At 38.7% G+C, this 22,569-nt stretch overlaps 2 protein-coding genes across 4 annotated transcripts; both read left to right on the plus strand.

The window, feature by feature from the left end:
- Positions 1–1,024: 1,024 nt before the first annotated feature.
- Positions 1,025–4,943, plus strand: LOC113026515 (YY1-associated factor 2-like). Its single transcript, XM_026175386.1, has 4 exons — positions 1,025–1,171; positions 1,482–1,607; positions 3,645–3,797; positions 3,958–4,943. The coding sequence occupies exons 1-4, from the start codon at positions 1,146–1,148 to the stop codon at positions 4,196–4,198; spliced, it is 546 nt and encodes a 181-aa protein (XP_026031171.1). The 5' UTR covers positions 1,025–1,145; the 3' UTR covers positions 4,199–4,943.
- Positions 4,944–5,344: 401 nt separating this feature from the next.
- Positions 5,345–14,226, plus strand: gxylt1a (glucoside xylosyltransferase 1a). Of its 3 annotated transcripts, XM_026175384.1 has the most exons (9): positions 5,345–5,831; positions 6,295–6,387; positions 7,006–7,192; positions 8,191–8,322; positions 8,410–8,424; positions 8,503–8,661; positions 9,253–9,376; positions 9,555–9,727; positions 13,683–14,226. In XM_026175384.1, the coding sequence occupies exons 1-9, from the start codon at positions 5,614–5,616 to the stop codon at positions 13,845–13,847; spliced, it is 1,266 nt and encodes a 421-aa protein (XP_026031169.1). In that variant the 5' UTR covers positions 5,345–5,613; the 3' UTR covers positions 13,848–14,226. The 3 variants fall into 3 exon arrangements, with proteins under 3 accessions (XP_026031169.1, XP_026031168.1, XP_026031170.1); XM_026175383.1 differs by having other exon boundaries at positions 5,348–5,831; positions 8,410–8,661; XM_026175385.1 differs by lacking the exon at positions 6,295–6,387 and having other exon boundaries at positions 5,353–5,831; positions 8,410–8,661.
- The last annotated feature ends 8,343 nt before the right edge of the window (positions 14,227–22,569 follow it).

Raw genomic sequence — 22,569 nt, forward strand, 5'->3', positions numbered from 1 at the left:
AGGTCTCCCCTCAGTTGTTATTATAATCACTTTTTTAAGTGTTGAGTTTTGAAGAAACTACTGAGATGTACATCTGAAATAATGTTTATTATTGTGTTGCTGCAGGAAACAAAATACGAGATGTATTACTTGACTTCGATGCAGCTGCTTTCATTTTGGCTTTTTTTTTTAAATGTTTTTTTTATTAGTTGTGTGCATTGACTTTGCAGACTGGACGTGTGAAAAATGAAACAAAATCACAGAGTACAGTAACATAAACATTCACAAATACACTAAATAGATAAGTAAAACAGCCATTTACGAAAATGCACACTTATTTTGCCAACATAAATCATCATAGACGATGGAGATCATATTTTACTAGGGTTTGTGTGTGTGTGAGTGATTTTAAGAGATCATTTACTTCTAGAAAAAAATCAACCAATAATAAATAATGTGATGTATGTGTATTTGTACGTATGTGCTCAAGTACATGTCTATACTTATAGATATCTATTACTTACATGGTAATACTAGAAGTATAATAGTTGAAATTTATTACTTGCATACTTCCACAAACCTGTATCCATAATACATACTGTGTATGCGTGTACATAGAACCTCAGCTACTGTTGTATATATTGTATTGTATTGTATATTGTATTATCTTATTTATTTTGTATTTCTTGACTTTATATTCTTGGTTTACTCTTTGTATTCTTCTTCTAGCTGTACCTGAGCTGTGGTAAAGCACAAATTTCCCCGCCGTGTGTATTTTGTAGTTTGTGGGGGGGGGGGGTATAGCAAAACAGATCGATAGGCTTTTTGGTTGAGTTTTATCTCATAAAATATTAACATTAAAGTGAATTACGCCTAAATATTTTTTTAGTCCTACTCTAAAAGATTCTATTCTTTCTTAAAATCCTGTCTCGTACTATATTGAATATACCATAGCATTTATGCATTTCCATGCGGTTTACTGCAGTAATAAGACTTTTAATCACATTTATAGCGCTTGTGATTACATTTAAAGTGATTGGGTAAACCCGCAGCACGTGACCGCCCTTCGACAGGAGTTTCTCCGACAGCTGAGCAGCAGCTAAATGCGTCTTTTCACCTGTAACATCGATCCTTTTCAAGTCCTGTAAGACCGCGATTCTCAAAAAATGGGAGACAAGAAGAGTCCCACGAGGTAAAACTTTCACTAGTGTGTTTGAATTTAGACTTAAACGGACAATTCGTGAAGGCAAAGCACCGTGAATGGATGAAGCCGTTTTACTGAAGTGTTCATGGCGGCTGGCTGCTGGTTTAATACGGGGCAACTGCCTGTGTCAAGTGAAGACTCGCTTTGCTTCACTGACTGCCTTCTGAGCAGAAACTACTTCCTCGAAGGGTTAATTTCCACCAGCGGTAACCTTAGTCGCACACGTAGTTGGTGAAATCACCATTCCCGCTGTAAAACTGCCACTGTCCCTCTGTTTTTGTTTTGTTTCTGTCTGAAGGCCAAAGCGGCAATCGAAGCCCTCCTCCGACGATGGTTACTGGGACTGCAGCGTGTGCACATTCAGGAACAGCGCTGAGGCGTTCAAGTGCATGATGTGTGATGTCAGAAAAGGCACGTCAACTCGGTAAGAAAAACTGGACCTACCCCATAACTGCTTTAATTACCCACAGCTGTGCGAAACCTCATTCACGTAGTCTCTTTTCATTCTTTCCTTTTTTCCCCAATTTTTTTCTTTTTTACATTTGTGATGTTGACGCGTGACAACTTTATTTAGGCGTTTTTATTGGTGGCTGGGCTTATGACCTTAGTATTTCCCTTTGTTTTGTTTTATTACATTCAATTGAATTATACTTTAATTTGTAGTTGTAATATTGTGTCCACCTCATTCATAGTACAGAGGACACACCAAATTTTAATTATCTCTCATTATGGTACAGCTCTACAGCCTTACATAACCTTCCAAAATACTTAAATCAGAATAAAGCCAACCACTCTCCAATCAGATCAATATTTAACACATTGTCAGACTATGTCATATACTATATGACATATAGTATAATATGTCAATGTCATAGGCCCGTATGAGGAAGCAGGATTTCAATTTATTGGGGGGGTTGGGTAGCTTTAAATAGGCTAAATTTTATTAGTCCTTTTTGTTCCAGTCTTTTTGACCAAAGCATTTGAAATCTTACCTATTGTGTCTGGTAGTCTACAGTTATTTTTTTATCTCACATCGCTGATTTTTTTCTAAAATTATAGTCTACTCTTCCTTTTGTACATCAACCGCTCAGTTGAAGTGTGACTGCCAGATCACAATGCCACCCCTTTCATGTAAGCACGCTTATACCTAAATCAGGAAACCTTGGACTAAATTTAGCAAGTTGATAATCAGTTTCCTGTGACCACTTATCTTGATCACCATTGTTAGGATAACTGAAATTAGGTAACGGATGGATACCATGGGTATGTTGAACTTGCTTCATAGTACTTTCCAGTTTCTACACTGGCCATGTGTCTGCAGGTGTAAACATAAAGCATAGGGTTTGTTCCTTGTAGGAAAGACTACAGAGGAAGAAAATTAATTGCAAAGGTGAGACTGTAAATGTATTTGCTTGGACCAAGAGTCAGGTCAATCCATTACTGAAGGTTACATAGAAGTCTAAAGACATCATGGCAAAATTAGATTGAGAATTGTCACAAAACAAATTCCACAGTGTATTAGAATTGTAACAAGTGCCTTTTTCACTGCCAAATGAAGCCATGGCAATTTGAAGAAGTAGTGAGAGAACAGCAAAAAGTCGCTAAATTTTCAGAGATTAAATTCTGTTGTGGGCGTGAACAGACAAGTCGTCATTCCTATTATACTTCTTAGAAGTCCACCTGATAGGGTGCAAGCGTGCGGCTGTCTGTGTCATTATAGTAAAACTAAAACGTGGCTGTACCATGAGAGCAAAACTCTTTACACGTTTTCCCAGCTGATGTAGACTGAAAGGTTCTTGGTGGAGAAGGAGGGTCTACAGTTGTTGCTCTGTAAAATACATTGCAGAGTTTATCAGAAATGTATATGAATCTGTGAATTCAATCACTGTCGTTTATGTAATATTCTATCTTTTTGTTCCAATGCTCCAGTTAAGCTTCAGCAGTTTAAGATTAAACCTTTGAATGATTCTACTTGCTTGGATAACATCAACTTGTGGAGCCCATTTTAACACACTGATGACAAGAGTTTAACACAAATTTGTTTTAATTACCTAATACACACAGTCAAGCAGTCTAAACCTCTCACTCACCCGACTTACTGGTTGAGTGATCTAAATATTCAGTTTAATTTTATTTATGTTGTACCAAATCACAACAACAGTCACCTCAAAGCATAAGAATATTACAAGGTAAAGACCCTACAATAATACAGAGAAAATCCCAACAATTAGGTAATCCTCCAGGAGCAAGCACTTGGCAACAGTAGGAAAGGAAAAACTCAGTTTTAATAGGAAGAAATCTCAGACAGAACAAGGCTCAGAGAGGGGCAGACATCTCCGTCGACAGGTTGGGGGGTCAGGGGAGGAAGACAGGGCATTAGTGACACTGTGGAAGAGAGGCAGAGATTAATAATTGACATAACTCCAAGTTTTGTTTTGTTTTTGTTGTTTTGTTTTTTTAGAAAACCCCGGCCTGTTTCTCAGCTGGTTGCACAGCAAGTAAATCAGCAGTTTCCCCCACCAACACATCCCAAAAAGGAGAAGAAAGAAAAATCAGAGAAAGACAAAAGTGATAAAGAACCTACACTGAAAAAGAAGGGCTATAAAAAGATGAGGTAAAGAATTTGTTTTCCAAAGAAATCAATGAATGGGTCACTCTATTTAGTAATCCTTGATTTATTTTCTTTTTTGCTTTTCCTTTTCTTTTGCTACTGAAATGTTTTTTTACCCTTTAAGCTGTACTTAGACCCCATTTGTTTTGGGTTGCTTCAACAGGCCAAGGTTAAAAAACATAGACAGGAGCAGCGCCCAGCATCTGGAGGTCACAGTTGGAGACTTGACTGTAATAATCACAGACTTTAAGGAGAAAGCCAAACCCACATCCACTCCAGTAACCACTGCCTCAGGAGACCAACACAATCTGAGCGGCTCAAGTTCTGATAATACTGAACGAGGTGTCTCCAGATGCTCTTCGCCCCGTGGGGAAAGCTCGTCAGTTAACGGAGAGACTCACTAACATCCACAGCCCTGGTCAGCACAACCCATTCTCCTGCACTCTCAACAACCTCAGTCAGAGATTAAACTTCAAAATGCACATTATTTTAATAATACTATATATGCCACTATGATAGCATTCACTTTTTTTCCCCAGTGCCTTCCAATAGTAAAACAATTCAGGAGTCAATATGTAAGGTGTCTGCTTGGTTCAAAGACCTGTTGCAGCAAAATCTATCATGATGAACTGAGAAAAGGAACTGTAGCATTAAATCCTGGACGTCAGAGGAACTGCGCCACGTGCTGTGGCAACTTGCGTTTAACACCTCAGTGTCACACAAGCATCGCTTTCAGTTTGTCGTTACAGCACAGATTAAATGATGTATTGTGGAAGAAATGTGTCTTCATCTCACAATTGTAGCTCATCCTCTGAAAATTGTTGTGTTTTGCACTTAATGTCAACCTTTGTTGATGAGAATGTTTCTGGGTTTTTTTGTTGTTGTTGTTTTTTTTTTTAAAAAAAAAAAAAGCATTATAATTTTACCATTATCATAAATCATAACACTGTTGGTTTTTCTGGCCTTATCCGGCTGTCATTGTTTTTAATCCCGTTGAATGCAATAAATGTTTACTGTGTAACTTTTTAGTACAAATATTGATGAGCTATTCTCGGTATGCTTCTCCTTCACTTGGTAGAGTTGAGCATGATCTAATCTATAGACTGGTTTATATTGTAAAATGATGTTGAATAAAGTAAGTTGTAGATATTTGGCTATTTTTGTTTTTAATGATCAAAAAGAACTTAAATAAATTTCTGCAGTTAATGAACACAAATGCAATTTTGAGATGCTTTCATCTTTCCACCTGTTTATTCACACCCGCACGCACACACACGCCTCCCTGCTTTTCAGAGAAGTATTGCACATTTGACACGGATATAAAATATGGCGCATTAATGCATTAAAAATACTGCTTATACACCAGTAACTACAGGAGATTTAAATATGTACCACCACTTCATAAAGGAGACTATTTTGTCTAAGCTTTTAAGTTTAAAACTTCATTATTCGTGTATTCAGTTGGCGCTTTGAGCGTTCCCTGAATTTCGTTCAAGAAGGAATGATACTGATTGTAGAATCGTTATGGGTTTTTGGGTTTTTTTCTACAATGTGTGCTGTAATTGTGAATGACTCCACCTCTGCCCTGCATGTGCCACTTACTACTGTAAACTGTGGCGCAGTGTGGGTACATGGCTGATAAGACAAAACACGTGTAACAGAAGTGGGTGGGGCTGAAACTGTAAACACCAACTGTGCCTGTCTGCTTACTTTCTGACTTAATAATGCGATAAAGTAGCTAGCTGGTGATATGTCGTGTGATAGCTAGCTAAGCTTAACATGAAAATGTTCCTTTAACCTATAAAATCTGAAGCGCAAGATGCGATGCTATCTTCACACATTTCTCCTGTGCATGATCTTCGTCTTCTTTTCCTTTTTGTATGTGTTCAATCAGCTAGCCTCCACCTTAGAGGACAGAGACGGGTGGACAGTAAAAGAACACGGAATACCCGGCAGGAAAAGTCATGACACCGGGCACCTTCTCAGGAAAAGGCCAGGCCTGGAAGGCCTCCGAGACCGCGAAGAAGGGCTTGACAGGTAGCTTAGCTAGCTGTGTCAACCAATTTTACACTTAAACTACAAAAATTAGTAGAAGTTAGCTTTACCTGTTTGTTACAGCTTCATTTGCACCTTTAGCATATCGCTGCAGTTTAACGTTAGTTTACTTGCTTCAGCTAGCGTGTACGAGCCGATACATGTATTGTAAAACCTAGTTTACGTTAGCCAGCTACCAAACAAATAGTAATTTGGCGTGTTTTGGATAAGTTAAAAATGTTCAGTGTTTTAGTTGTGCTGTTTTTCACCACATAATCTGAAAACAACCATTAGCTACCACCTGTTAGCTTGCTAGATAACCGATAAGCTTAAGGTTAGCTTTAGGCTGGATTTAAAGAACCGCCACATGTTAAACAAATCTTAATGAAAATCGCAAAACACTACTGATATCCGAGAGAGAGATTTGATTCTGAGGATCCAAAAGATGATGTTTCTATTCTGTCAGGTGTAAGTCACAGTCAGTTTCTTACTGGAATCCATATTGGAGACTGCCTGCTGATGTTTGTGGAGTGAACTGCTTATTGGAATCATCTTTTAGGTATGCCTGATTTTGTGAAACTATGAATGATACATGTTGCAATAATCAACTGCCTCCAGCTTTACACTTTTCACCTACTTCGTAGATCCACAGTTCAGAGTACATGCTTGATAACTGCTGCATCCACAGTGTTCTGTGTGACTGTTTTTGAGTTTTTGCATTCCTGCTACTAGCACAGCATTAAAGCATTAAATCTTTCATTTTATGTTTAATAAAAGGTTTTTTGTGGTATAATTTAATCAAGGCTGGAAACAACCAGTTCAAATTTGAGGTCTGAATAAAATATAACATTTTGCTTATTGTATTTGTGTTAATGGGCTTTCCATACAGTAAACATTTCTGTGCATACATGGAAATGATTGAATATGACAGGCTACATTCATTATGTCCAAACGTGAAAGCAGTAATTCACAAGAAGCACTTGAAGGCAGCAAAAAGTATGAATGACTGTTCTCTTCTGAGTCCCTCTGTTAAATCTAATGACAGTTCCAATCCTACAGGGCTGAGTACCAGTCAGCCGAGACTCACTTTTTCTTTTGCACTTGCCAGTGTATCCATTCTAATGTAAAAATAAACACCTAAATTTTTTTCTTCTTCCACCTCTCTCTTGACTCTTAGTGAGCGGTCAAACTCTGCAGTGAAGGCAGAAAGCAGGGATGAGAGGAGTCACCTGGCTGTTGTGGCCTGTGGCCCCAGGCTAGAGGAAACAATCACCATGTTGAAGTCTGCTGTTCTCTTCAGCAAAAAGCCTCTGCACTTTTACATCTTTGCTGAGGATGAACTTCACAAGAGTTTCAGAAACACTGTAAGCATATGTGGTTTCATTTGCTATGTTTCTCAACCCATCTCAACTCATAGCCCAACTGTTCCTTTGGAGTTTTTTTTATTCATGCTGTGCAACTTCACAACAATGGTCATCTCAGGCCCCTTTACAGTACAGAGAAATCTTTAATTGTGTTTGAGAAAACACTTGGAAACCAGCAAGTAAAAAACAAACAAACAAAAAGGATTAGCGTTACTAAATGTATCTTGAAAGGTATCCTAGCAGCCTTGGCCTGTAGAAACATACCTGAGGATTAATTCAGAGTCACCTTAGCGAGCTATAACAATACAAGGCTCAACAGATCTATGGCTTTTTGGCAGCTTAGCTACAATGCTATAAAGAAACCTGAGGTTGGTCTTGTTTTCCGGTGGAAATACCAGGTTTCCATGGCAGGTAACTTTTGTCACTTTCTGTTCCTGTTTTCAAGATATCTGCTTTAAAACAGCAGTCCCCAACCGTTTTTGCGCCACAGACTCGTTTATGTCCAACTATTTTTTCACTGAGTGGCCTTTAAGGTGTCGTGGATAAATACAACAAAATAAAACCAGTACCAAAAAAAATTTATTCATAACACATGGGAAAAGACCCAGGGAAACAGAGCTAATGATAAAAAAAACATAATGATAAAAACGCGGAAAACCATAAATTTCACACCCGAGCCTCAACTCTCGCAGCCCAGTACCAAACAACTCACAGACTCGTACCAGTCCGTGGCCCGGGGGTTGGGGGCCGCTGCTTAAAAACACACATTTGCAAACTGTATCAAGGAGCTAGTCTTCTACAATTCATTGTTTTCAGAGGAGAAACAGCATTAAGTGTCCAGTTATGACTAAGTAAGGAAGAAAGTAAAGTCTTTACCCAGTTTTTGGTGCTTTTTGTTCTAAAGACAAAGATGCATAATGAATGAAAGAGCTCAAAAAGAGATGCAATTAAACATTAGTGCTTTTCTGTTATTTGTTTGGTTTTTTTTATTTTTTCAGCTGGAATCGTGGCCTCGGAGAGTTCGGGCAAGGTTTAATTCCAGCATCTACCCTATCACTTTTCCCAAGGAGAATGCAAGAGAATGGAAGAAACTCTTCAAACCCTGTGCCTCTCAGAGGCTTTTTCTGCCAGTAGGTATCTTTTTACATTCAGATAGCTTAATACAGTAATGCTTTTTCAGAATATACTAATCTTTTTTTTCTCTATGTCTTTTGCAGCTGATTCTGAAGGAGGTAGACTCCTTGCTTTATGTAGATACAGACATTATTTTTCTGCAGCCAGTAGAAGACATGTGGGCTCTGCTTTCTCAGTTCAATTCAAGGCAATTAGCTGCCATGGCTCCAGAACATGAGGAACCACGTATCGGCTGGTACAATCGTTTTGCCCGCCACCCTTACTACGGCAAGACAGGCATCAACTCAGGGGTCATGCTCATGAACATGACACGCCTCAGGGAAAAATTTTTCAAGGTAAAGATAAATCTGTTGCTTATTAACCAGCCTAATGGTTATACCGCATTGTGTCATGATATATGTGAAAGTGTATCAGCTATTAAAAAGGGTTTGGTCATGATATACATTTATTTGTATTTGTTTTAAATGTTATATACCTATGTGGTATGTGACTTTTGTTGCCATGATGCCAGCTCTCTCTTGGAAATGAGATTTTTAATCTGAATGAGATTTTTTACCTGGATAAATAAAGGATTAATAAAATGGCCTTTAATATACAATATCTAAATAAGTACTGTTTTTAAAACAAGGACTGCATTAGGCATGTTTTTCTCAATTCTGTGTTAGTTTTGCATTTTGACTGAAACCTCTAGAGCTGTCTAATGTTCTTAAATCTTTAGAAGTAGCTGTTCTGCACCACTAAAATTGACCAGCTGAGGTCACTCTTGTAATTCAATGCTAAAGCTTCCTAGAGAGCTCGCTGACAGACAGTCCCTTTCCTTTGCGTGGATGGGAAGTGTTCCCCAAATGATTGATTGGCTAAAATGGCATGTTTATGGTTTCTAGAATCAAAATGACACACATCCGTTCTGCGTTTTGTCGTTCCAGAATGACATGACAACAGTTACACTAAAGTGGGAGGAAATGTTGATGCCCCTTCTCCAGAAGTATAAGCTCAACATCACCTGGGGTGACCAGGACCTTCTTAATATCATATTCCACCATAACCCAGGTTAGTGCAACCACATACATGGCGTTATTGTGTGTCATGATAGTTAAGTCAGACCAGCAGACAAAGATTAATTAAAGAAGCTTCTTCTTTTGGATGTTTACTGTCAAGTACAAATTTCAGGGATTTCAATGGTTTTCTTTTGAATCATTGTCAACCCACTCATCTTACTGTGTTACAGAAAGCCTGTATATGTTTCCCTGCCAGTGGAACTACCGTCCAGACCACTGTATCTATGGCAGCAACTGTCAACAGGCTGAACAAGAAGGTGTCTTTATTCTCCATGGTAACAGAGGAGTTTATCATGACGACAAACAGCCAGCATTTCGAGCTGTCTATGAAGCAATTCAGAAGGTACGGGCATCTTCACAGAAGTCTACCTTACCTTACAAGGGGAACAAATATTCAAGTGTCCTTCCTTCTTACGGAAAACTCTGTTCAGTGAAGTATATGAGACACAGCATGCAAGAAAGTCAGCCAAAGACGCAGATTGAGAATCCAAGCTGTACACTAAAGTAGCTAAGAAATGTTGCTACAAAGAACAGCTGCACTTATTGTCAGTGTTTCAGTGGTTCACAGTTTGCAAATATCCCTCAAAACTATGTCAAGAAATGTAATTTATTGAACGGTTTCCGAAGCACAGACTCCAAATAAACAGCAAATATTTTGCCCCGAGTCTTCATCAAGGAAACCTCTCGGCTGCGAGGGTAAACCCCCTGCTCGGGACAGCCGCACACGCCTGGGGGTGGGACCTGGCAGTCAGCCAGTGAAATTTGCCCGTTCAGTGATGCTGCCGACTCTTCCATCTTTGGCTTGGGGCGTTAACGTTGTGTGGATTGTGATCGATCAGTGGTTTCTTGTAAACCTAATGGGGTTTTTATCAGAAGTTTAATCATTTAGAAACACGTTACAAGTGTCTGTTTATTTCTTGGAATCTTTAAACCGCAATCATTCAAAGAACAGACACAGTTTTAATTCATAGAAAATAAACAGATCATGAAATCATTTTTATTTGCATGTTAATTTAGAAGTTTTCAAATGTAAGAAATATTTTAAAAAATCAAATATGAAAATTAGCCACATATCTGAAGGTATTAAAACATTTATTCTTCCAAAGGTTTACAACACATTCTTGAAATAACTGACTGGAAAAAGTTAGAAGATATTTAATATATCATGGGACATGTTTATTCTTGTGAGAAATTGCTTTTTGAGGGCAGTTTTGTAGGAAGACCAGATTATTTTGGAGAAACATTTGCCAGTTATTACATTATCAATAAGCACTGCAGGTCAGTGCTTTTCTCTTATAGATGCTTCCATCCACGAGTGCTTAATCAATAGCCTGTTAAACATTTTCATCATCCTGTCTTTGGTCTTCCAAACCAGGCATGTCGGCTCCATCCAGTTTTAGTCAGTGAAACGGTTGCTTGGTATCCTATTAACTGCAAGGTTAAAAATTCAAGGCAAAGTTGTTGCTTCTCAACATTTAAGGCATTTATTCAAACATTTTCACATGCAGTTTAGACAAAGAGGTCATTTCACTTAGATTTTATACCACTGTGAACACAAATGCCTGACAAATCTACGCAAAGCTGAATTTATTTAACTACTATTGAATGTGGCTGCTTTCCAGAAAAAGGCTTTTTGTCACTTTGTCCACAAATTGGGTGAAAGGACTGAAACCAATTGTCTGTCAATATTTTTCACTTTGTTAAGACTGACTGTATATCTTTAAATACAGGTCACAAACATGTATTTTAACCATCTAGATCATTTCTTCAGGGTTGTGAAGATTTACAGCTCCTCTGGCTATGCTGTGTTTGGGGTTTTTTATGTAATGGAAGACTCATGTCACAGAGTGTGATTTTTTTTTTTTTCTTCTTTTTTTTTTTGTTCGGCACTGATGGCACAAACAGTGTACACCAATCAGGCTTTAACACTGTGAGCACTGACAGGTGAAGTGAATGACACTAACAGTTTCTTTCAAGCCAGCAGAGGCAGTGTGATGCTCTGTGCAATGTTCTGCTGGGAAACCTTGGGTTCTGCCATCCAAGTGACTGTCACTTTGACATGTACTTAAGCAATACAGCAGACATTGTAAGCTCGTCATGGAAATGGCATTTCCTGGTGGCTGTGTCTTCTTTCAGCAGGATAATGTGCCCTGCCACAATACAAAAGTGGTTCAGGAATAGTTTGAGGTGCGTAATGACTTTAGGGGTTGACTTGGCCTCCAGAACTCAATCTATTCGAGCATCTGTGGGATGTACTGGACAAACAAGTCTGATCCATACAGGACCCACCTTTTAAAGGATGTGTTGCTAACATCTTGGTGTTAGATACCACAGCACACCTTCAGGGGTCAAGTGGACTCCGTGTCTCGATAGGTCTGGCCTCTTTCTGGCAGCAAAATATTAGGCAGGTGGTCATAATGTTATGCCTAATCAGTGTATGTTCGTAGGATTAGTCTGTTTTTGGTTTTTTTGGTATTTTTTGGGTGTTTTGATGTAAATAACATAGGTGTGATTTTTACCCGTTTGAAACAACTGGCTAGGTCTGATTTTGATTTAACACCTGTAAAAAGTGTCAACATAGCATCTTTAAGTCTGGACACAGGACACCACCTGGAAATAAAGACTGAACAAAAAAGCACCTGGAAACTTGAAATGTGTTTAAGCTTATAGGCCTTGAAAGGCTAAAATGCAGCACTTGTATCATAAGTGAGCAAGCAGAAGAGCCTGAGAGCTCTTTCACTGTTTTGCTGGCAGCTCCCCTGCGATCTGCTCATTTTGATTTCAGCTTACCGGTCAACATGCAGGCAGCTATTGGGGGGAGCAAGGGAAGCTTCATTAGCTGGTCTCCATCCATTACCGCCACAGGGCCGAGCCAGGCCGCTATCAGTGCGGGCAATGTTCTCAGCCATTAAGAAAACGAGCAGGCTTCATTATGGGGGCACTCGGTCCTCATGCTTCCATCAGTCTCTCAGACAGCACAGAAACACATACAGCACATACCATATCCACAAGGTTTTAGGAGGCAGAGGAGTGCTGCGGATTCTCGTTAGTAAGCAAAAAGTTGAGAAGATGTTTCTAAGATAAAGGGCCGTGTTTCACAGTCGCTGTATTGGAAGAGAGATCTGAAGATCTTTTAAAAATGATTCTCCTTTTGTTTTTATCTTTAGCTGTTCTGCTCAAGTTTTCTTTTCTTTTTTTTTTTTATCAGAGCGTTCAGTTGCTTCAGCTCCACAGTCTCCTCCCACTTTGTTCCCACTCCAGTCTTTTGAGGCTATCATCCCAAAGCTCGGCGCAGGCAATTCTCGAACAAACTCTAATTTCGATCCAACCGAGACCCCCTTAGTCAGCCTAGTTCCCAAGGCAGGCTCTCTCTCAGCCAGCAGAGGAGCTTGCAATAAAGGGCACTACCATTACCCAGCCAAGCCCACAGAAGAGTTGTAAAATTTTTAGTGCTGATGCTAGTTTGAGACATCATGATGGCTGTGTGGACAACGCACCCGCCACATCCACATAAAAATCAATAGGAGGCTGTTAATGGTATTTTATTGCCTTCTGCACTATATGAAAGATAATAAAGAAAGTGCGCTTTGAGTAATGTAATACTTTGCCAAACTCGAGTCAAATAAGACATTGTAAAATAGTGATTTCCCTTATTTACTCGAGCAGTAAAAGATTGGTGCACCTCAATATAAAAGTGAAAGGCACACATTCTTATTTGCATACCGTACGTGACAAAAGCCTTGGCTGCCAATATTCATTCACAGAGGAGGCTGAAAGTTTCTTTTTAAATTTTTTTTCTCCCCCCCTTTGCTGTTTACTTGGCGATACAAAAGCGTACAATAATGAAGCATATCTGGAATGCAGCAGCTGTAGTTTTCCCCGACGCTGTCACGTCTTATTAAGCCCATTTGCGAATAGTTGGGGTAATAGATATTCATCACTCGAACACACTCTGAATTGACAGATACGAATCAAAAACAGAATGTTATTTTGTCTGGAAGTGACGGTGATAAATGTGGCACTTAATTCATGTGAGATGAATGTAGTTGTCATTGTGCTTTTTCTTTTCTTTAAGCTGTCACAGGAAACAACAGGTGTTAAAAACAAAGACTTGTGCTGCTTTTATTTATTTATTTTAAAGGCATAAAGGCAGGAGAACGAGAAGAGCTGCATTTTAAGTTGGTGCAGCAGCCGAAAACGACGTGGGCATGGAAAGAATGCAATTAAAAGGCAGTTTTTATTGTTTCATGTCTGAAATGAGGAGTAGGAAAGCTGAACATGTTTACTTTTGATCCTAGTACCAATTCGGCGACAACTTGGAGACCTCGCTGCTTCGACCGCTGGAGACGTCGCTGCAGACAACCACCCACACCTACTGCGGCAGAGCAAGTCACTTGCTTACAAAGAGGTTAAAACAGAGCATCATGTCTGTTCAACAAGACGCCACACAGAGAAGAAGGTGATGATGGGGGTCAGCAGGTGTAACATCAAAGAAACGGTGCCTAACATCTCTTAGGTGAGACTAGCTCTTCCTTTGTTGACAGTGAGCTGGATCAAAAACAGACTCGGGTTAACAACGAGTCATCATTTGTTTACAAACAGTCTATCAAGACACTGGGAATGCAGAAGGGTAACCTGTTTTGAGATTGTATTTATTTTATTTTGTCATTTTATTCTAAAGCCAGTGTTGATGCATATCCATCAAATGAACACAATGGGTGTTAAATGTGGTATAACTGTAGTGGACAGTGCACTGATGCCACTTTGCCCTGCAGAGATTTTTGGACTTCATGGCCAAAAAGAAAAAAATGTTTTCTGTATGTCAGACAATCAGTTTGTATTTTTGTTTTATTTTAGAAGCTACAATCACTTTTCATTTCTGTACTGATTTTTATGAATAAAAAAAGACTTATCAAGAGTATTTTATTAGATTTTTATATTCATTTCTACTCCAGTTTATTTCACAGAAAAGGGATGCTGTCATTTTCAGGTACTATTTTCCGCTACTGTAGATGAGAATGTTCTTCTGAGGAAAGCACTCATTGAGAATATTTTAAACATTTTCATCAGTATTTATTTTTGTTGGATATGTGCATCTGGAAGAAATTTTGATGTCTGTCTTAAGTTTTTAACAGGGGTCTGTCATTTCATGTACTTTGATATGGTAGTTTTCAATACGTCGTGTATTGTATATTGTCATAGCATATCTTTCTTTTCATTAACTTTACAAGTAACGACACATTGTCTTATTACGGTACAATATATGGGACTGTTGTTTTTAATTAAACCAGCTGGCATGAATGTGTATGTTTAAAAAAAACCGCACAGCTGATTTAAGAAAGCAATGATTGTAACAGATGTTTGAACATTTTACTGCAAAACTGGAGTAAATATTTTAAATGCATCTCAGTTGTATGCTAAATAAATGTTTTATAAATAACACCCTAATGGTGCCCCCATTTTATTTAGGCATATATAACCAAAACACTACAGTGCTCATAAACACATTACTCATAGAAACCTAATGATCCAGTGGCCCCCGCTGAGCAAGCTCTTGGTGACCATGGTGAGGGGAAAAAACACTCTCTTTTATCAGGAAGAAGCCTGTCGCAGGACCAGGCTCGGGGAGGGTGGCCATCTGCTGTTACTGTTTGGGGTAAGAGGAAGGAGAAAAGAAGAACCTAGAGAGAGGACAAAGTCTTTGTAGTATCTGTGCTTGCGGTGGAATTCAATTGAAAATGCCATAACATTTTCAGTGTGACAAAGATTAATGGTGTGCGATTTTTAATTTGAAAGAGCCTATTGTTGATTTAAAAGTGCACAGTACACACTGTGTAAAGTATTGCAGTGAAAACTTTTCGTTTTTGTAATATGACAAGCTAATTCAGGTGTAAGTACATGACTGTGGAAAAGACGAGGCTCACGTTAGGACATTGGCTGCTTTTTCACTCATTTTCAGTTCAGACCTCATATCTGATCTTTTTCAGATGCAATGCAATTTAAGGCAATGTATTTTGTATTCCACTAAACATTGACCAATAAATCATTCAAGCATTGAAGAAAGCCACGTAAACCCCTTGGTTTACGTGGCTTTTTAATTGCCACAGACAAAATAGAAAGTTAGCAGACTGATGCTAAACCACAGAATCTGTTCAGATTATTTTAGCTGATTTACTGAAAAAACACAGTTTGACAACCATTAATTTCAGCCTGTGGTGCTTGTTGGGGATTTTGGCAAAATTAATGAAATAATAAATGCAGAAACATAACATGCATTTCCATTTGCAAAGCAACTGGTTGATTTTTCAGCGCGACAATCATCCCAAATGCACTGCCAGCCAGGAAAACGATAACTGGACAGAAACTAGGTGAGGACACTGTCAGTCATGGATTGGCCTCTCCAGAGCCTCAACATCATTGAAATTGTGGGATCATCAGAACTGCATAAAAGACAGCCAACATCCCAAGAAGAGCTTTGAAAAAGCCTGAAGAATTATTCCTGAAGAATATGTAAGAAATGACAAGAACGCTTGCCTAAGACAGTTCTGTGTGTGTTAAAGAATAAAGGTGCTCATACCAAATATTGATTTTAGAAACATACAAATGCTGTTTTGCCAAATAATAGATCAACATATCAATGCATCCATTTCCCATTTTCCTAGAAATCTATATAAAGAAATGAAGGGTGGCTCAAGACTTTTGCACAGTACTATGTTCGTAGCAACTGTACATCCCAAAGGTTTCATTTAAAAGATAAAGCTTTTCACTTTCATGCATTTTATTTTATATTCATTATTCAAAGTCTGTTGCATCAGCCATCATAACCACTTTGTATAAACTGTACTTGTTGCCCACTCACTCCACACAAAAACTGAGCCGTGTCCTCGAAGGCAGCAGCAAACTGAAAATAATGAATCAATGTGTGAATGTGAAGACTTCAGAAAGTGTTGTTAGAGGCCAAAAAGGAGCTGATGTGTCTGGGTCAGTAGCCCCTGGCTCTTCATTTCACAGGCAGATTGACAAACGTGCACGGCATAGGCAATAGGTCTGTGTGATGAATTTAAAGTGGTCTCCATGCCAAGAAGCGGTGAGATATATCCATTTTCTTCTGAAGTGCGCGCTGAGCGGGCAAACGTTTTCTGTGTTTAAGGAAAGAATCATGCGTTCACAAGTTTCATCAGTTAACTCTGAAGCTCAATGTCAGGATGTGAAGCTAGCTGGAACCATCAACAGATTTGCATCTCCACTGTAAAGTTGAAAGGTTTCGTTTATTTCTTTGGGAACTCATAATTGGTAGATCACTCATAACTTACTTACTTGTGGTCGATTAAAAGCCTAAAGCCTATAAATTGATTATTTATATTTTCAATATAATACAAACACAAATCACTCTCAGCATTACTGAGTTTGCTTTTTCATGTGGATGAAAGTATATATTGCACTTGGGCCTGCAAATGAAAAGAAAAAAAAAAGTCTCCAAAACCCATTTCTTTCATGAAGTGATTATACATTCGCAGAATATTTAATATTAAATACCCCAAAGTGCACCTATTAGTGAGATGGATTACAACTTCAAAAGGCAAAGTGTGATCAGTTTTTAGTAGGAAAGGCTAATGCTGCTACAGCCTGGTTGCACTCCCCCTGAGTATAATGGTGATTGAGAATGGCCTCATTCTGTTTTGGTCTAACAGGAACTGCCAATGGATTATTCATGTTATTGCTTGGAACACTTGGCCCCCGTGATGTTCAATAGCGATTTCAAGCCTGGGCATAAATTAAAACAGTCAGCGGCAAACTGGATCAACACATAGCAAAAAGGTTTATAAAATAAGCATCATGCACTCTTGGGAACTGTAAAGTTATCAATTTCATCTTTACAAGAATAAAATGTGGAGCCTGGATTAGCAATAGTTAAAGTTTTTGCAAAGTGAGTTTCAAGAGGACAGTTTTTGTGCTAAGATAATTACACCTGCTGTTGATACAGTTTATACAGCATTCCCCACTCCCAGAACTACAATTCAGTGAAATAGTCACTTAAATGTAGCCGCAAATGATGCCACTTCTACACATGCTTGTGTTATAATACTTAAAGGGTGCTTAAAGCAATGTAGAAATGAGACTGAGGATTATTTGGTGGATAAGCTACATGTGAAGATGTAGCCTTACATCTGGGACTCTCCACTGGTTGAGTCGCACGCATTGTCGCCTTTATTGTTTTAGTCATTGAATGCTTCTATGCAAGAGTAACAAAGTGGTATTAAATGAGTGTATGGGTAGGCACTATCTGGTTAAAATAAAAAGACATTAAATAAACATGTTTTAACATTTTCTTCTTCACATTGTAATATATTTTTGAATGTTTTAAACTGTTTTTAAAACAAATCTATACACATATGTATATATATTTTAAAAAATCTTATTGTTAAAGTTCAGACTCTCCAGTCGGTACTGTTGGAAGGCCCGTTTGCCTGTGTCTGAACTGCCATCTTCAGGCCTCTCTACAGATATACTATGGGGGTCCGTGTTGGGGCTACCTAGCTACTCATGTATAAACAGAAAATTGACCTGCAGCTATTCCAGCACTGCCGAAACTGCATGTTTTAGTTTCCAGTCATGCTGAAAGATGAACTGTTGCCTAGTGTGGAGCAGCGTCCTCAATGCCCTTTCCACATTAGCCAGGTGATGATCTGGTATTCACAAAATACAGTGTTCAATTTTTTGTCTTAGATTTGAGAATTTTTACTATCACAACCAAGATTGATCAGGAGCTGCTCAGGTAGTTCTGGTAGGCTCTCCTATCTCTGCAGTAGACGTCTGGAGCTGTTAGAGAGGCAGTTTGGTTCTCAGTCACTTCACTGACTGAGCGCCTTTAAATGATTATTCTTTTCCAAACTTTGGGAAGAGTGCTGGCAGTTGGAAACTTATTCCATTTCAGAATTAGGTCACTTGCTAGGCTTTTTTTGACCCGTATCATGATCTATGCATGGGTGCAGTTTTATACTAGCGGTCTACAGAGAGTTACTTGGCTTGGTTTTTGTCTTGGACTTGTTTAATGTATGACCTTATGGACTGAACTGTGTCCAATCAGTTCATTTTGGCACACACTAGGAGAAACCAGTGCAGCTCCTCACAAGGCTTAAGGATAATTTCGGTGTACACAGTGATGAGTCTTAAGGCTTTCAAAAATGACAAATTTCAGGGGGTTTTCCATATTAAATGTTTGAACAAATATGTAGAATGCACAAAAGTAAGAGGCTATAAATACATCATGAATGCACTGTACAGTATAGATTTGTTAGAAATATTAGCATCAAACTTCTTGCAACGACTGATGAGGCTCTCATTGCAATGAATGTTGCATATTAAGGGGATTTTAAGGAATGTTTTTTCCTTATTGGATGCAAGTTACAGGACAGCACTTCAGTGAATGTAAGGATCCAGTTAGTCAAGAGAGGAACTTGAGAGTCATTCATGTATTTTGTGAGTTTGTTAAAGTGAACAAAGTGACCTATCAGAGCAAGAATGAGAAGTTTATCACAGCTGAATGGATCGGGTAGAAAATCAGTTTCTTCCCCATGCATACATCTCCCTTGCTCCCTACCCTTCCTGCTGCAATAGGATATCATTTAACGAGCGAACATTTTGATCAATAATACATTTGCCTGCACTGCTGAGACAGGTATAATTGTGCCGGTATGTCAGGGTTTAAAACAATTAGTGTAATTTACCGTTGAGCATTAGCTATGCATGGATCCTTCAGTATCACGCTGAGAAGTAAATTTGCCACTGTAAGCAGAACAAGATGAGAAATACGCATATGCAAATACAACGGAATTGCTAGTTCAGTGCCTCCAGTCAGAAGTATGGATATCACCTTGTCATGAAATGAAGTTCTGTTTATGACAAGGTATGGCTTGGGTGCTGACTAAGTCTTCCAGTGCACTTCGTTAGGCACAAAGTGACTTTTGCAAGTATTGACAAACGGAACTATGAAGTTCATTTAAGCTTTGCCTGAACATGGCTACAGATCTACAGTCAAAATCCCCAAAACAGAGCATGTGCAGTGCTTTAAGCAGAATGCTAACTGTGGCATTATAACATACATTTAGCACGGTGTCCATCATCACAGGTTAGCGTGTTGGTATGTTAAGTTCTGGCAAATAATGGAGATGTACTTGTACTTCATTCATTTTGTTAACTTAAGTCAGTCTTAACGAGTGTTATGTTCTTCAAATGTCTTGCATCACATAAGTCAGTATGTACTAAATGTCCACACACGTTTATGCTAATCTGTAGAGTGGTTGTTAAGCTAGCTATTAGCTAGCAAAAGATTATGCCTAGTTTAACTTCTCTAAGCTAATCTCGATCTTCTAAATCCATTCAATCCATTCCTTACTGAACATAAGGTTATCTGCATGGATCAATGTTAAGACAAATAATCAATACCACCATCTACCCAAGCTCACATTTAGGAGCCATAAACAACACTTGAACAAAGACCCCAAAAGGGCTGTCACCGTCATATGCAAGACAGCAGCGCATGTTTTATAGATGCTCAACATTCAAATACACAAAAATAAGGATGTTATTGTTATTCAGTCTCACTCCTATATCGTTTTTTAATGGCCAGGTTGTAGTAAATGTCATTGAGATTGAGCAGTCAAAGTGCACAACTAATATCGTCCATATTACGACTCATAAAAGAGGATATCAATCACTCGGGCTGACCTTTTCCCTGATAAAATGTCTCATCAATGAGCTACATCCTGCTGCCTGAGGGCTAAAGGACTATCGGCTAAAATCAATGCCTGCCAAGAATGGTTGGCGAACAAAGTCCTCCGCGATTCAATACTCAGCACTTTCTCGATTGTTGACACTAGTGACAAGCAGCATTAATGAACTGAGTGTTTGATTAACTGAGCGACCGTGCACGGGCATCTGGAAGGCCACTTTCGTGCACCGACACAGCAGCGTCATCTGTGGCCATATTGTACATTGTCTGTGACTTGACCGAATGCCAAGAATGTGCTTCTGCTGGCTGCTTGTATACAAATTAATGTGTAGCTGTGTCTGTGTGCATATCACTGACCTTCAGGGGACACTCCAAAGTCTTACAGTTCTATATGCTGAAGTTTTAACACCCTCTAAGCTCTTCGATCACCATAATGACTTCACTGTCAGTGTCTACCGTTTTCCTTTTTGACCCAAATCCCTATAATTGCTTAATAATTACAGTGTACTGTGCAAACTTTGTTCTAGGAACTTGTTTGTTGAACAGTTGGCTTTTCCCTTCATCTTTTTAGCCCCCCGAGTCCTCAGTCCCCTCCAGTGTAGGTCATTTAATTGTCTTACACATCCACCCCTCCTCCCCTGGCATTTCCTAATGAATCTATCTTTTCTAGGCCCACCCAGAGAGGTTGCCTTCATTGACTATCGGAGCAACTCGACCTGTGTGTGGAACCTTTAATTGTTTTTCCCACAGTCTGACAGCAGGCGGCACATGATGGATTTGCCAGAACACTTATCTCTGACATGAAAAAAGACAGTCTATGTATTCCTCAAAAAATATTTGCTATCAAATGAGACCTTCTGCAAAAAATCCAGCTCAGTCAGCACAAATCAATTTTTTTTGTTTTAATGTGTGCATTTCTTGGCTTGGTTTTACACCGGTGTCTCATTTGAAATTAAAAGTACATTCAAAGGAAATCCCTGCGGCTACCGTTCCTCAAACTCCACAATTTACCACAAATCTCTTTCCACCTCGTGAACAGATTGCCATGATGGAAGTGTTAAATGAGCTAGGCTCTCCAGGAAAAGACGTAGACATGCCCCTCATGTGAAACCTATTATAAAAATCGAATCTCGGAGTAATTTAGCATTATATTTTTTTGCACTCTAAGGCATTTGTAACAGCAAAGTAGATTGATCAGGCACATTACAGCAACAATGCAATTTAAGGTTACCAAGCTGCAAAAGCCATATTGAGCTGTATAGTTTCAGCTAACGAGCAGAGCACAAGTACTCCAAGAAAGACATTTTTCAGGCACCGTTATTTATGTTCAAGGGCACTTTGACCACAAAAACACAGAGATGGTTCCTCATCAAATCTCCTGTAAGTCATTATCATTATTTATGATGCTTGGAGGATTGAAAAGCCTAATTTATCAGCGATATGACTGATAGTCAGTGAAGGCGTATACTATTAAGACATGAAAATTTTACAAAAATATTACTCACGAAAACCACATTTTGACTGAAGCCAGTGTGACTTCTTAAGGTCAAAATCGCCTGCATTGTGAGTACTTACATTCAGATCCCGTTATCAAAGGCAAATTTGTTGTCCTACACAGTGCCACAGAAAATGAGCTGATATCTGCCAAATAAGTTTAGTGGAGAAAAGTTAAGCGCACTTAGTTCCCATAACCTCAGGATTAAAAAGGACTGAGAGCAACTGCCTTCATTTTATAAGCTGTCCATCATGAGCAGAGAATAACTAGATTTCAGTTAAAGGAGAAAATCTTTACTGTTACGGGACTGAGAGTGAGTTACTCGTACGTGTCTTAAGATTTGACTTAACTCGGTTTCATTATCTCTGTCCTGAATGCATGGATTTCCTTTTAGCAGTGCCTGGCAGCCATTCAATATTCCATTGACTCGGTACGTTCTCTATCGAGGTATCCAAGGAAAATCAGTCTAATGCCCTGATGCGCAGTCAATTCTAAAGAGTTACACTGAGTAAAAAGTTTCCATTTTGATCCCTGGCTGATCATTCCTGCATTAACACTGCATATGTAAAGCACGTTATCAAATTGCATTAAAAGTCTTTAGTTGTACTCTTGTCTTATTCCAAAAATATTGAATGAAGAAATGCACAATGTGTAAATAAAAGTGTGTAGGTAGAATGTCTTTATTTTGTAATAAAGATTTGAGTGATTTTGCAGATGGATTGCGTCATTATATAGCACATGAATGACAATTTAATAAGAAGATTAAGCTCTAATCCTGTTTGCGGATCACTGAGGTTTACTGTGTGACATTGGAGGATAATCCAGGAGGCTTCTCAAACAATTATTTTATCAACATACAAATACTGATAAAATAATCCTTTGTGCCATTAATGTGGCTGGAAACATGAAACAAGGTTTTTTTGTATAAGCTTGTACATAGGCTAACAATATCAGTCAC

The sequence above is a fragment of the Astatotilapia calliptera genome, chromosome 7, assembly GCF_900246225.1.
Source record: "Astatotilapia calliptera chromosome 7, fAstCal1.2, whole genome shotgun sequence".
Lineage (NCBI taxonomy): Eukaryota > Metazoa > Chordata > Actinopteri > Cichliformes > Cichlidae > Astatotilapia > Astatotilapia calliptera.